The sequence below is a fragment of the Macrosteles quadrilineatus genome, unplaced genomic scaffold (genome assembly GCF_028750875.1).
Source record: "Macrosteles quadrilineatus isolate MER2022 unplaced genomic scaffold, UCM_ALF_1.0 Scaffold_6__1_contigs__length_79288215, whole genome shotgun sequence".
NCBI classification, from domain to species: Eukaryota; Metazoa; Arthropoda; class Insecta; order Hemiptera; family Cicadellidae; genus Macrosteles; species Macrosteles quadrilineatus.
Genome location: NW_026542599.1, coordinates 59984353 through 59997915, shown reverse-complemented (window position 1 = coordinate 59997915; position 13563 = coordinate 59984353). Strand labels below are relative to the sequence as shown.

At 34.2% G+C, this 13563-nt stretch overlaps 2 protein-coding genes across 2 annotated transcripts; one reads left to right on the top strand and one right to left on the bottom strand.

Moving 5' to 3' along the window:
• Window positions 1-673: 673 nt before the first annotated feature.
• LOC128997555 (uncharacterized) lies at window positions 674-2143 on the bottom strand. Its single transcript, XM_054423195.1, has one exon. It carries the CDS (start codon window positions 2141-2143, stop codon window positions 674-676), a length of 1470 nt encoding a protein of 489 aa, XP_054279170.1.
• Window positions 2144-5095: 2952 nt separating this feature from the next.
• LOC128996238 (protein lethal(2)essential for life-like) lies at window positions 5096-13362 on the top strand. Its single transcript, XM_054421400.1, has 5 exons — window positions 5096-5202; window positions 6242-6360; window positions 7031-7145; window positions 8129-8350; window positions 13170-13362. Exons 2-5 carry the CDS (start codon window positions 6242-6244, stop codon window positions 13284-13286), a joined length of 573 nt encoding a protein of 190 aa, XP_054277375.1. The 5' UTR covers window positions 5096-5202; the 3' UTR covers window positions 13287-13362.
• The last annotated feature ends 201 nt before the right edge of the window (window positions 13363-13563 follow it).

The following is a 13563-nucleotide window of genomic DNA, read 5'->3' as shown; positions in this document are numbered from 1 at the left end:
AAAGGTCAAGCTCAGTTGTTTTTGATCTGAGGCGATTGGGTACTTGTAATTTGGGTTGTGTTTATTATGGAACAATTGTAGTAAAAGTTCAATCAGACAAATTGAAATTCGCTTAGTCTACAAGTTTGCTGTGGTGGAGTTATTTCAAAATCCTATGGAGAACATCAAGTTTCATTGGCATCATAAAACTTAAACCGGTCAAACCCCTATAAATTCTTTATTGGCTTCCATCACAAATATGTCAGTCTTGAGTCTGGCTGGTTCTCTTAAAAAAAGTAAAATCTCAACAAATCAATTATCAATGTATTTACTTCATGAATTTGTAGGATGTATAAGGTTTTTAGTTCTTTTCTTTGAGGTGGACCCATGTCCACCAAATAAATAGGCCATTCTATTTATTTCTTAGTATAATAAATTTGGTCGATGCTTGGGTAACAAAATAGTATCTTCAACATCTTACTTACATGTTTAATAGCTGCCTCATACATAGAACAATTAATCAAATATTAATCTTGATGTTTCAAACCATTTAATCGTCATTGATCAATCATCAATCATGATCATCGAGTGATTTTGATTGCTATTCTTGACTCCTCCTGAATTATTAAATCTACTCAATCTATCCACATAAAGGTTCAATATGTCAAAGGTCAGTAAAACTTAAGATTTGTATCTAATTTGTAAAGGGAATAGTATAACCTTGTGCTATTAGCTGACTAAGAATATCAGGAGGAGGGCAAATCCATCGATGAACCACAAGTTCTACAACAAAAACCAGCACTGACAGTAACAGTCCGGAAATGAGGAGAAGGAACGCGCCCTGCATCTGCTCCATATATAGTTTTGGTTCGTAGTGGAATGTTTCAATATTCCTCTGATGCTTTGCTTGAGTTTCCCACCGACTGAGAATTCCGGCTTCAAACAGACGATGAACAATGGCGGACAGCGGTTCTCTCAATGGGGAAACTTTTCTGACGATTACTGGAGACGACGGTGCCTTGATGACACACTGTTGCTGCAAGTAACAAGTTGGTAAGTGAAGCGATTTGAGTCTCCCATTGATGTACGAAAGCAAACTTTTTGTCGAAAACACAGCTGTGTTTCTATTTAAAACCACTTTTTCCACCACAGGAAGAAAGTTTCCGGGCGGTAAGACTTCAAAACGTTTCAACAACATTTTGATAGCATAGCTACTTTTGACTGAAGCGTTTAAAATATAGAACATTTGTGGTGCTCCGGTGATGCTGAATTCTGTCTTGAGTAAGTCTGCTGTATCTTCGATGTTGCCACTTCTTGTCGGCACTGTTGCGAAACTACCCAGTTGAGCATTGTAGGCTGCGATCAATACCAGACAGTAAAACAACCAAGGTGCGAGAAATGATCGGATGATGTTCGAGCGGGGTTTTTCTTCTACCGAGGCTCCTAAAAATGTGAAGTAGACGTAGAAAAATAAAACGTCCCATTTTGTAAAATCCGGATCTTCATTTTTCGATAGACGTGAAAGTAAGTAAAATATCACCACAACCAAAACGAGGGTGAACATAATGAGTACCCATGTAATGATTGAGAACTCACCGATGTAAGTAGACCACATGGAGGGACCCACACCAGCCTCGGCAGGAACAGCCCACGTGAAACAATCCATGTCCGTCTCTTTGACCAGCGCTACTTGAGGATGATAGTCAAGCAGACGGGTGAATATCCCAAACCCAATATCTGCTTTTTTGGTCGCCACATCGATTGCTATGGATGACGAGTCATTGGAGTAAATAGCATCGTAGTTAGACGTAACGTCGACGACTCTAGTTATAATCGGGGTGAAGTTCATTTTCTCAGCCACAGTCTCAAATAAAAGTCCCCCGATCCCACTCAAGTTGTAGGTTTTATTTCCAGTCTCTTCAATTATAGAATCAGGGGGCCGGTGGACACCTGCGCATTTCAAAGGACAACCGTAAAGGTTGTACACTTTGTTCTTCCTATCGTAAAGGTTGCGGTCCCTGGTGAACCGGTGGTTGGATTCACCCCAAGTATCCATCATGACCGGTGCACCAGAGTCGGCACATTGAGTCTTGGTGTAGGGAAAGTATGTGTAAACTGCGAGTCCTCCGTACTTCATCTTCACCAATGCGACCACATCCAACATCTCGTGGCTCCAGAACTCTTGAAAAATTCCTCTCAAATACAAAATACTCTTCTCCGGCTGAGTCCATATCAGTAAGAACCTCGAGTTTTCAAAGTAAACCAAATGCTCCAAGATCTTTGAGTAAAATTTATTTTTTTGTGCAAGAAGTATAAAAAATCCTTCTTCCTGAGTTAAGTTTTGCGGGCTTAAAATAACTCTTGGTCCACTCACCACTTTGAGTAAACCGCTCATGAAGTCTGAGTTTTCCACCTCTTCGCTCAAAAAAACAAATGTCCGTTTTTCGGCATAAGTCTTGGTAATATTTTCAATACACTCATGGAGATTTGTATAGTTCTCTTCTGTTGGAAGAAGAATTTCGGATTTGACTATCAAAACAAAACTAAATAATAAATAAATCGTAATAATCATTTTTTACTTTATTTTTGAAATTAAGTGGAACACTTGACCATAACCGTTAGAGACTAACGAACATTGACCATTTCACATCAAATCTCGCTACATTGTTGGCTCTGAAGATGATTGGTTTGTGGACAAACTAACCTATTGTAGTAGTTGATTCAAAGCCAAGTCTTTAGCGTCTTGCCTCGGTAAACATTTGTAGACCAACAGAATGTTTAGAAATTAGTTTCAAGAATAGCGACATCAATGGAAGTTTCCCAGGTGGCAATTTCAAAACATGACAAGAAATATTTGTTTAATGCAGTTTTATAAACATGGACAAGAAGTTCATACTGTTGACAACAACCTTGAAAGTCTGCCACTAAATGGATGTGAGTATTCAAGCTCATGTTACTCTAAAAGTATATTGACAAAAGTATTAAATTTGGGATTTAAATCCAAGTAAAACCAAACAAAGGTTTTCACTTTACAAAAAAATCAATTTCATGAAGTAGCCAATTCATCATCATTAAGTGTGTGTGAATATTAATGCTAAAACTATACTTCTTTTTATCATTCAATTTTGTTTAAAAAAAAAATAAGCCAGGTCCTTCCTCAGAAAGGGGTAGATATAGATTTAAATAGGCTTGGCTTACTATTAGATGTCTAAAATATATTTCATTTTTTGACATTTTTGAGTAAAATAAAAACTCTAAAAGTGGGATCTGGGATCCCTCAAACATAAGTTAGGGCTTCAGTTTGAATTAATAATAAATATAATAATATACAGGGTGTTTTTTTAAAAACTTGCATCTTTATTTATGTAAAAACCGCAATAGATAGAAATATGCAGTTTGCGGGAATCATCTATTGACGTAGGGGGACCAATTGTTTTGAATTCAACGTTACATTCACATTCCCCCCCTTTCCCCCCCTGCCACCAACTTATTTTTTTTAAATAGCAAGGTACCCCTTGTGACATATCAAATAGAAGAGCATAAAAAAAGAAAATGTTTGATGAAAAAAAATTGAAAATCGGTTCATAAATTTGTGAGATATTCCCCCCTCACCCCCCCGGAACTTAATTTTTTTTTAATAGCAAAGTACCCCTTGTGACATATCAAATGAAAGAGCATGAAAAAAGAAAATTTTTGGTGAAAAAAAATTTAAAATCGGCTAATGAATTTGTGAGATAATCACCCCCCTTTTCCCCTACCCATAACTTGTTTTTTAATAGCAAGGTACCCGCCCTTGTGACATATCAAATGAAAAATAAATTTCGCCAAAATTTTTCTTTTTTCATGCTCTTTCATTTGATACGTCACAAGGGGTACTTTGCTATTAAAAAAAATTAAGTTCCGGGGGGGGGGGTGAGGGGGGAAATATATCACAAATTTATGAACCGATTTTCAATTTTTTTTCATCAAAAATTTTCTTTTTTCATGCTCTTTTATTTGATATGTCACAAGGGGTACCTTGCTATTTAAAAAAATTAAGTTGGGGGCAGGGGGGGAAAGGGGGGGAATGTGAATGTAACGTTGAATTCAAAACAATTGGTCCCCCTACGTCAATAGATGATTCCCGCAAACTGAATATTTCTATCTATTGCGGTTTTTACATAAATAAAGATGCAAGTTTTTAAAAAAACACCCTGTATAGAATATATTAATAATATATATTAATAAATATATAAAAGGAAGGGGAGCTTTGTCATATTACCTCAGTAGAGGAACAGAACTTTCATGGTGTAATTTATAGCAGAACTAACTGCTGAAATATAATAAATTAATGATAGTGGATCATTTTGTTTTGGATGGTAGAAAACTATTCCTATAAGCTATAGATGGATGGTTTAATCTAGTACAGGTAATCCAAACAAACTTATACTTTTCAGTTTTCATAATGTAATGAATAATATAATAATGTACATACAGTATAATAATTAATAATGAATAATGTATTGTAATAACAATGTAATCTTATATACTTCTACAATTTTTGTATTCATCTTGGTCTAAATAACGCTGATTTGTAAACAACTAATTGGACCTGTAAACAACTTGATATAATTCTTACTTCCTATTATTTTTAAAATTGTTTTAATACAATTAAAAACATTATCTAACTTTCTTACGTGGAAGTGTCAAGAAAGTTAATTAGTACCGTAATTACTTTGAATTATTATTACTAATTTATTTAACTCAAACATTGCCTCCTCTAATACAAGGGCCGTGGTGAAACTGCTGTTCTACTAATTTATATAGAGCTTCTATCCAATGTTTATATTTATTTACACATTTGCTATTAATGTTATTACCAAGGCAATACGCTGGCCACTTTGCCTCACACCAACGCAGCCTTTGCATTAGAGGATGTTATGATGCAACACTTGCTCAAAGGAACAACAAAATAATGGAACTGCATAAAACTGCAGCTAATTGTAAATGTATACCCATACCAACTCAATGAGTTGGACTTGTGTATGAGGATAAAATCATAAGATTACTCATGAATTAGCGAGTGATCCAAATATAGTTCTGTGTGTAAGTGTGTGTTGGTGTGTGAGTATAGAGGTAGTGGGAGTTTCTCATTTACATAAATAGCACCAACATAAACAAGCGCATCAGTATTCTCTGAGATTCTGCATTTACAACTAGAAACAACTCCGACTACACAGCAAAGTAAGTCAACTAAGCTTTAAGTATTTAGAATAATTAAACCCATTTCGTATTTATTTGTTTATAATATACTATTTATTTTTTGTTTTCCTAAAAAAAATTAAATTCTCTTTTTCAAAACGTTTTTGATAAGCGACAATAAGACAAGTGTAGGTAGGTTTTTTAAATATTTTTACTTTAATACTTTTCTTTGAAATGGCGTCCATCAAAGCAAAATGTGTCATCAAGCTAGAAGTATTTTATTTAGTGCACTTTTTTAGCTAATTTAAATCAAATGTCATTAGTTTTGTTTTCAATTTTATTTTAGATAAATGTTGCTTTTATTGATTAGGCAATTTTTAGTAAGGTATAGTTAAATATAGTTCGGCCGCTTAGAAAACGACCTGCGCGCTAATGCTAAACCAATGCTGGAGGAGGTCGTTTTCTAAGCGGCCGACCTATAGTTGTTAAGCTTAAATCATTTCCATTGACACTATCCCATGTAAATACTAGCCTCGAATAAGGTTTTTTTAAGGTTAAATTAAAATACTTATTAACCGTTTTTTAATAACACATAGAATATAAAATTAACACCAATACTCAAAATGTCATTTAAAACTGATGGTAGCATACTTGAAAAACATGTTTGAAACAAAACAATATTTTTCTTTTATATTGTTACCCTAGAAAAAAAACTAAGAATTTTAAATTCACTTATGTTTCATATACAAAAAGTTTAATAAAAATTCGAATATGGTATTGTTGAGTTCTTTGTACTGTGTTGAAAAATATGGTACTGGTAGTGAATTTTTTGTTTGTTGCCTTGACTGTACCCGTAGTTAAAACAGGCAATTATTTTAAATGAATTGAAAATGAGTGGTTCGAGATGAGAGCAAATAATTTTTTACTGTAGTTTCAGATGTATTTGCTTACCCATATTTTAAACTTGAAAACTGATTTCATAAATGTTCTTCTTGTCACCTCTCTTGGACCTATAATTTACCTAATTACCTTAATTTTGGTCTTTGCCGCTACCTGTGTTTAATTTTATAATTGTTTTTAGATGTCTCTGGTGCCACTTCTGTTCCGTGATTGGTGGGATGAGTTTGACAGAGAACGCCCATCTCGTTTGCTTGATCAACATTTCGGACTCGGACTGCGACGGGACGATTTGTGGAACAGGTAGGACAATATCTTTGGTATACAGTAAGTTATTTTGTTTTGTGGTACGAAATACGCAATAGTTTAAAAGGAAATGCTGTGATCTAAGTTTAAATTACGGAATAAGGAACTGCCACACTCCCCTAAGAAAAGAGTTCCAGCTAGCGGATCACAAACAAAATAATTGTAATAATTTTAATTTTAGGTATTTCATTTAATATTATAAATTTATGTAAAAAAATAAATTTGACAGTATGAAACTTTTCTGATGTGGGTTAGTTAATTGTGTACTGGTACTTGGTTTCTTAATGTCTTTAGCTAGTGGTTCCTCCAAAAATCTATAGATTTTAAAAACAACTTTAAATTCATAAAAAAAGGTCCAGTATCAGTTTCACCTTGTGTTGATACAGATCAAAATCAAACTCTTTCTCTTTTAAACTAATTATGATTATTAATTACTGTCTGGAAAACTAAGTACTTAAAGTGCTTTCAAATCTGAAAGGTTGCTGGTTTGATTCCAAGCCTGATCAATTCTAGATCCAGATTTTTCATTGGGCAATCAATTAATAATGATAACATAAGATCAAAGTTAGTTACAAGACCAAGGTTTTGATAGTTCCATTGCCGGTATATAAAGCAATGTGATAGATTGTGTAGATTAAGCCAACTAAAGCTTGAAAACTTGTTACAGTTTTGCCCCATCAAGTCTGAGACCTGCTGGTGGTTACTTTAGACCCTGGAGGGCTCCTCTTGCTCGGTCTAACAGTGGGACTTCTAGCCTAGTCGCTGAGGCTGATAAAGTACAGGTAAACTTTGGTTTGTGACTTTCAATAAACAATTATGGTGAATTTTAAAATGCAATGCAGCCAACCTATCAAAAAAGAATACTTAGAATTATGACTTTCAAACCCGTACATTCTTTCAAACAACTTTTTAAAGAACTAAATATTCTAACCACCCCTAATTTGTATATTCTTAAATGTTTATCGTATGTCAAATAAAAATTTGATCAACTCCACAGTGAAAATAATCAGCACAATTATAACACTAGATTTCATACAGATTTTCAATATCCTATACATAGATTAAATCTTGTGGAAAGGACACCTTCTTATGTGGGTAAAAGATTTGTTGAACAACTAGCCAGGGTACTACAAATCAATAATATGATTAGTATCTTTTAAAGAAAAGAATTGAATTTTAATTTAATTTTTGTTGAAAAAAATTATTATTACTCGAAGACAAATCAACGTGATTTTTTTGTTTTTGTTACAATGTAGTGATTTGCATTATTTTACTGATTTTTGTCGTATGATTTTGGTTGATGAAATTAGAGCTATAGAGGGGTTAAAATATAGCTTAGCTTCAAAATATAATTAAAATATAGTTCAAGGGGCTAAAATAAAGCTCTTTGATTTCAATTCACGTGCATCTTTTTTTGTAACCAAACAATGGGTCTCTCAATGGAAGAAATTCCCCGTCTAAACAAAGAATTTATTCACTGAGATTCCTTCAATTTAATGTGAAATTTTCAGTTTCATGCATCAATGAACACCGTAATACTCTCTACCTTGTTCATTTAACTTCTACTTGAACTGAAGTGCTTGCCATACTCCAATATATCCTACATGATGTAACTTTAAAATAGTTGAAATGCCCACCATGTACAGCTTCACTATTTTACATTACAACGGTAGATACCTAGATTGGTTTCTATTTTTTATTAACCTACTTTCCTGATTTTTAAATGTTGAACATATTAACCATCATGTTTATCTCTGGGTTCCAGGTGATATTAGACGTACAGCAGTTCAGTCCCAACGAGATCACTGTCAAGACAGCCGACAACTACGTGATTGTTGAAGGCAAACACGAGGAGAAGCAAGACGAGCACGGCTTCATCTCCAGACACTTTGTCCGCAGATATCTGCTACCAAAGGATGTTGAAGTGAACAACATCACATCATCCCTCTCGTCTGACGGAGTACTCACCATCACTGCTCCGAAAAAGGTGAATTTTACTGTTTGAAGGTGGAAAGGTGTTTGTAACAGTTTTTCGCACATTCGTGTGAATTATTAAGTAGTTCACTACAGTATAACACAAATAGCAAATCACTTTTGATAAAAGTGTCATTATTATACCCTTGATATTGTGTTAAGCCTAATCACATGTTATTGCAAATCTCAATAATAATAAGTCTACCTTTGTTAAAAGTGTCTTTGAGAAAAAAATAAGAAAACAACTGTCTGTCTGGTATTAAAGCAGTAAAATATGAATAATACCCCCGCCGCAGCAAACCTGCAGACTAAGCGAATTTCCATTTGACTGATTGGATTTACACTGAAATGTCTACTTAAAAATATAACATTTATTCCCGATTTAAATAGAATTAGTTTAACAAGTACTTAGGTTTGCTGCATCAGGGAGGGTAAAACTGTTTTTTTTTTTTATGTTAATAGTTAGTAAGAAATAAAAATATTTTCCAAATTTGATCAAAAAATGTTCATAAACAAGCCAACTACAACAGTTTACTTATTCGCCATAAGAATAACATGGGAATTTTAAATTTATAATTTTTTGGAATTTTCTCCGTAACCATTAGGCGCATAATCACGCTTCAATATACTAAATTATTTGTTTTTTTAAGCTCTACAAAATGGTTTGGAAAGAAATTGCTAAATTTTATGTTTTTTGGGTCAAAAATGGGAAAAACCTATTTTTACCCCATAAAAGCCCCTGTAAGCCACCGTTCCCATGGTCCGATCATGCTGGATCGCGAACTCGTTCAAATAAACGTAGGTTTACCCGTTTGTACCAAATTTCATCAAAATCGGATCATTTTTGCTCGAGTTATCATGCTAACGGACACATATATATATATATATATACTAGCTGTACCCGCAAGCTTTGCCCCGCTTAACTTCATAAGTATTCGCATGGCTCAATCACGTCCTGGTTGAAGTTCGTTCGCTACGCTCACTCACCTTCAGGTTGGAAATCGTTCGCTGCGCTCACTTGTTTTCAGGTTAGCTCGTTCGCTACGCTTACTCGCCTCCAGGTTGATGTTCGTTCGCTACGCTCACTCACCTTTTGGTTGCAAATTAGCTGTTGTCATACATTTAAAAAAGTCATCCCTTTTATTGTTTATAATACAGTACTTTTATAAAGGTTTTTATCTTTTAATATTTAACATTGGAGAATTTAAACGTTGTTATACATTTGAACTTATTCAAAAGTAAAATAGTTTTCTGTGCTGCAATCTGTAGAAACACTGTGACACTATTTCAAATCATGACTAATGCTAATTCAGAATGTTGTAGTTATTCAAACGTACAAAACAGTTGGTGAAAGTAATCATCTGCTTTTAAATTATATTTATTTGTAAACATTCTAGATCAAAAAGTCTGACATTGGCCCACTTAAAACCCTCTGGGGCAGAGCCCTTTTGATAGATCTGCACCAAACTTCACTCGAACCATCCTTGAAAGATGCTTAATAATGCCTGAAAGTTTCATTACAATCTGTCGAGCGGTTTCGGAGTCCATAACGTATATACACACACATATATATACATACATACATAGTTCCTCTTTTATAGATATAGATATATATATATATATGAATTTGAACGGATGGTGTTTTTGGCCTCTAGGGACCTCAATACGAAAAAAAAATCGGTCCCGCGTCCAGGTCTTACCATGAGTACTACGGTAATAGCTTATTCCCTATATGGGAAATTCGCTAATATTCCCTATATGGGAAATTCGCTAAAAAAGTAAGAGTTTTGTTGTGACTGAAAAATCTTATCTATACCAATTTAAGATAAACTTGAATGAGTTCGCGAACCAGCATGATCGGACCATGGGAACGGGGTTTCCCGGTGGGTTTTATGGGGTAAAAATTGGTTTTTCTCATTTTTGACCCCCAAAACACAAAATTTCCCAATTTATCTCTAGACCACATTAAAGAGCTTAAAAAACAAATAATTTAGTATATCAAAGTGTTTTTGTACGGTTATTGGTAACGGAGAAAATTCAAAAAAATTTTTATTAAAAATTCCAATGTTATTCTTATGGAGAATATTGAAAATGTTGTAGTTTGTTTGTTTATGGATATATTTTGATCAAACTAGGTAAATTTATTTATTTTATACTAAGCTATTAATATTTTACTACAACACACTTTATTAGTTTCAGTTTCCTTGTGGCAGCAAACCTAGGTACTCGTTAAACCTAAATAGATTCAATTGAAAATCATTCAGAGAAATGGAAATTCGCTTAGTCGGCAGGTTTGCTGCGGCGGGGGTATTTTATGATTGGGCTTATATGGTCCTGGTTAATGTAAGCAAGTAGCTGCTGTAATGTGGTTAAGCATTTGGACAAATGCTGATTATTAGTTTTGAGTGATTAGTTTTAGAGTTAGGACTTAGGAGCCTAGATTAAATTATTGATTTTATTTACTGCTACAGTTAAGTTTTTTTTTCCTAGGTGCAAGGCACGATCCCGGGATTGTTTTTCACATTACTTCAGGCTAGACCTAGGGGTTATGACAATATCACTTAGATAAAATCCATTTGTGATTTGGCAGGAATCCGAGACCGAAGTACTGTGCTCTAAACACTAGACCAGCTAGCTCCCAGATAGAACTTTTATTATTATTATTATTATTACCAAATTATATTCAGACACTACCTATGTACGTATTTTTACCCATATATATCTGACCAACTGTTAGATTATCCAGGACCATATAAGCCCAATCATAAAAAAAAACCTGGAACCAGTTTCCAACCCAAACAAATCATTGTCAGGATCGAACTGGCAATCTTTCTAGGCGAGCACTATAATCACTCAGCTGATCAAAGTTTTATAATGTTAATTTGTGTATATTTTTTTAGTATAAACATCTTACTAGTTTTAATTTGAGCATTCTTGCGAAATAGCGCTGATTAGCTGAGTGATTATAGTGCTCGCCTAGAAAGATTGCCAGTTCGATCCTGACAATGATTTGTTTGGGTTTTAAACTGGTTCCAGGTTTTTTAAATGATTGGGCTTAAATGGTCCTGGTTAATAATGTAACATGTATAATGTAACAGTTGGTATTCATATATGGGTAAAAATACGTACATAGGTAATGTCTGAATACAAATTGTTAATAATAATAATAAAGTATTATTCTTATACTTATTGTCTTAGTTACAAAACAAAAATATTTTGTTCTTACCACAAAACTGTCCAATTAAAAAAATCTTATGCACATTCTTTTGAAATGCTAAACAAACACAGTTTCTACTTATTAGTGTGTTAAATTTAAACTTTGGCTCAAGTTAGACACTAATGTTCTGTGGTGAATCATTGCTTGTTTCTGGGGTATTTCGGGAGTGTGAGTCGCCACTGCAACCAAGTTTGTTTATTCTCCTTCCCCACTGGAAATAGTCCAACCTGCTTTTGAAATTTTGTTAACTAACTGTTAGTTATAATATTTAAGTTTATTTTTAAGTGAGTTTATACATTTTTATTGGGTGCTGTTATGTTGGCTTCATTAAAACTACTGTTAAACTCTCACAATAAAACATTTTGCAGACATTTTCTGAATTCTCGCTCAGTGGCAAAGTATACAAAATTTGCAGCCTACTGTATTATAAATTAAAATTATCAAAAAGTGTGATAACTAAAAAAGTTGGGATATTTTGTTACAAGAATAACGTTTATGAAGCCTGCTAAGTTAAGCATGATACTAATGGAATAACAAGAATATTATTTGTAGACAAGAAAACAATTGAACAGCTTAAATTTGTATTAGATTCTCCTTGGTGTAATTCAATCAGCTGTGTAACAGAAAACAATCCCCAAAGGAGTGCAAATGTAAAAATTATGTTTACGCCACACTACATTATTTTGATGAACTTTCCACGCAAGGATTTAGTCCAGAAAACAGCTGTTTGCCGCCAGCTTATTCAAATGGGGTTTCATTGCGTACTACTGTTCTGCAATGAGTTTTACCGGACACCAATCAGCTGATTATACTGTATTTTCGTGGCAATTAGTGGTTATAAACAAAAACATAACCTCTCATGACTAGTGATTTTTAGTCCTTTAGTTGGTGGAAATATATAAGGATTTGTACGGATTAAGTAGTATGGCGTAAACTATCGTACGTAACTCGTCCAAAATGTGTGTACCGGACTCGTATGGTAATCCCGTACTCGACTTCGTCTTGCACGGGAACTACCACACTCGTCCGGTAAACACTTATTTTCAGGACTAGTAACGTAATATACTATTTGTTGCCGCAGCGACCAATCGGTACTTTTCCAAGTCCCACCACAATACTTTGAACGTCTACTTGGCCAATTCTGAGGTGATATTAAGGACATGGCTAAGTGTTGGCCAAATTCACCAAATCTAACTTTAAGTACTGGCATCACCATTAAGTAAAAATTAAATTTTCGGCCCAGTTGGTTCAGTTTTTTGTTGTGTTTACGGGAAATAAACACACATACATTAATCACCCCCATGTTTACATTATTACAAAATTTTCCTTCAAGTAACTTGCAGAGATAAGATAATCTTTAAGAGGAATAGATTCTAGCGAGCATACCAGACACAACTAATCCTCAGAGGCTAATAGGTACACAGTAACTTCTTCAATCTATTAACTCTTGAAGCTTACACCAAGAAATGGTGTTATATTATATGATTTTTATCGTCCATCCATTAGCTTCTGGACTCTATTTATCTGACATAAGCTTGCTGAGCTCTAAACAAACTCCTTATTGGCCAAACTTCATTTTGCTTCAAATCATCTCTAATCCCTATGGTGATTACAGATGCTGCAGGAAGGTGGAGAGAGATCAGTCCCCATAATACAGACGGGGGCTCCAGCACTGAAGCCAGCCCCCAACTCTGCCCCCCATGAGACCAACATCAAGATTGAACAGCAGTAAAACCCTGCAAAACTCTTGTAAATCTTTTATTTTTGTAAAATAACTATTTTCATAAATAATATATTTTTTACTACTATGTTGTACTTTGTTTGAAGTTCATTGTCGTAAATTTATTAAATCGGAATTGATTTAGTTATCCGAGTCGTGAATACGCAAAAAGAAGACGTATGTTCTAGTTCACAGAAAAACAATTAAACAGTCAGGAAATTAGGTAGGTTACAATGGCACTTATAGGTCTACGGAATACGAACTGGTACCAGTTCCTACTTTAAAAAGT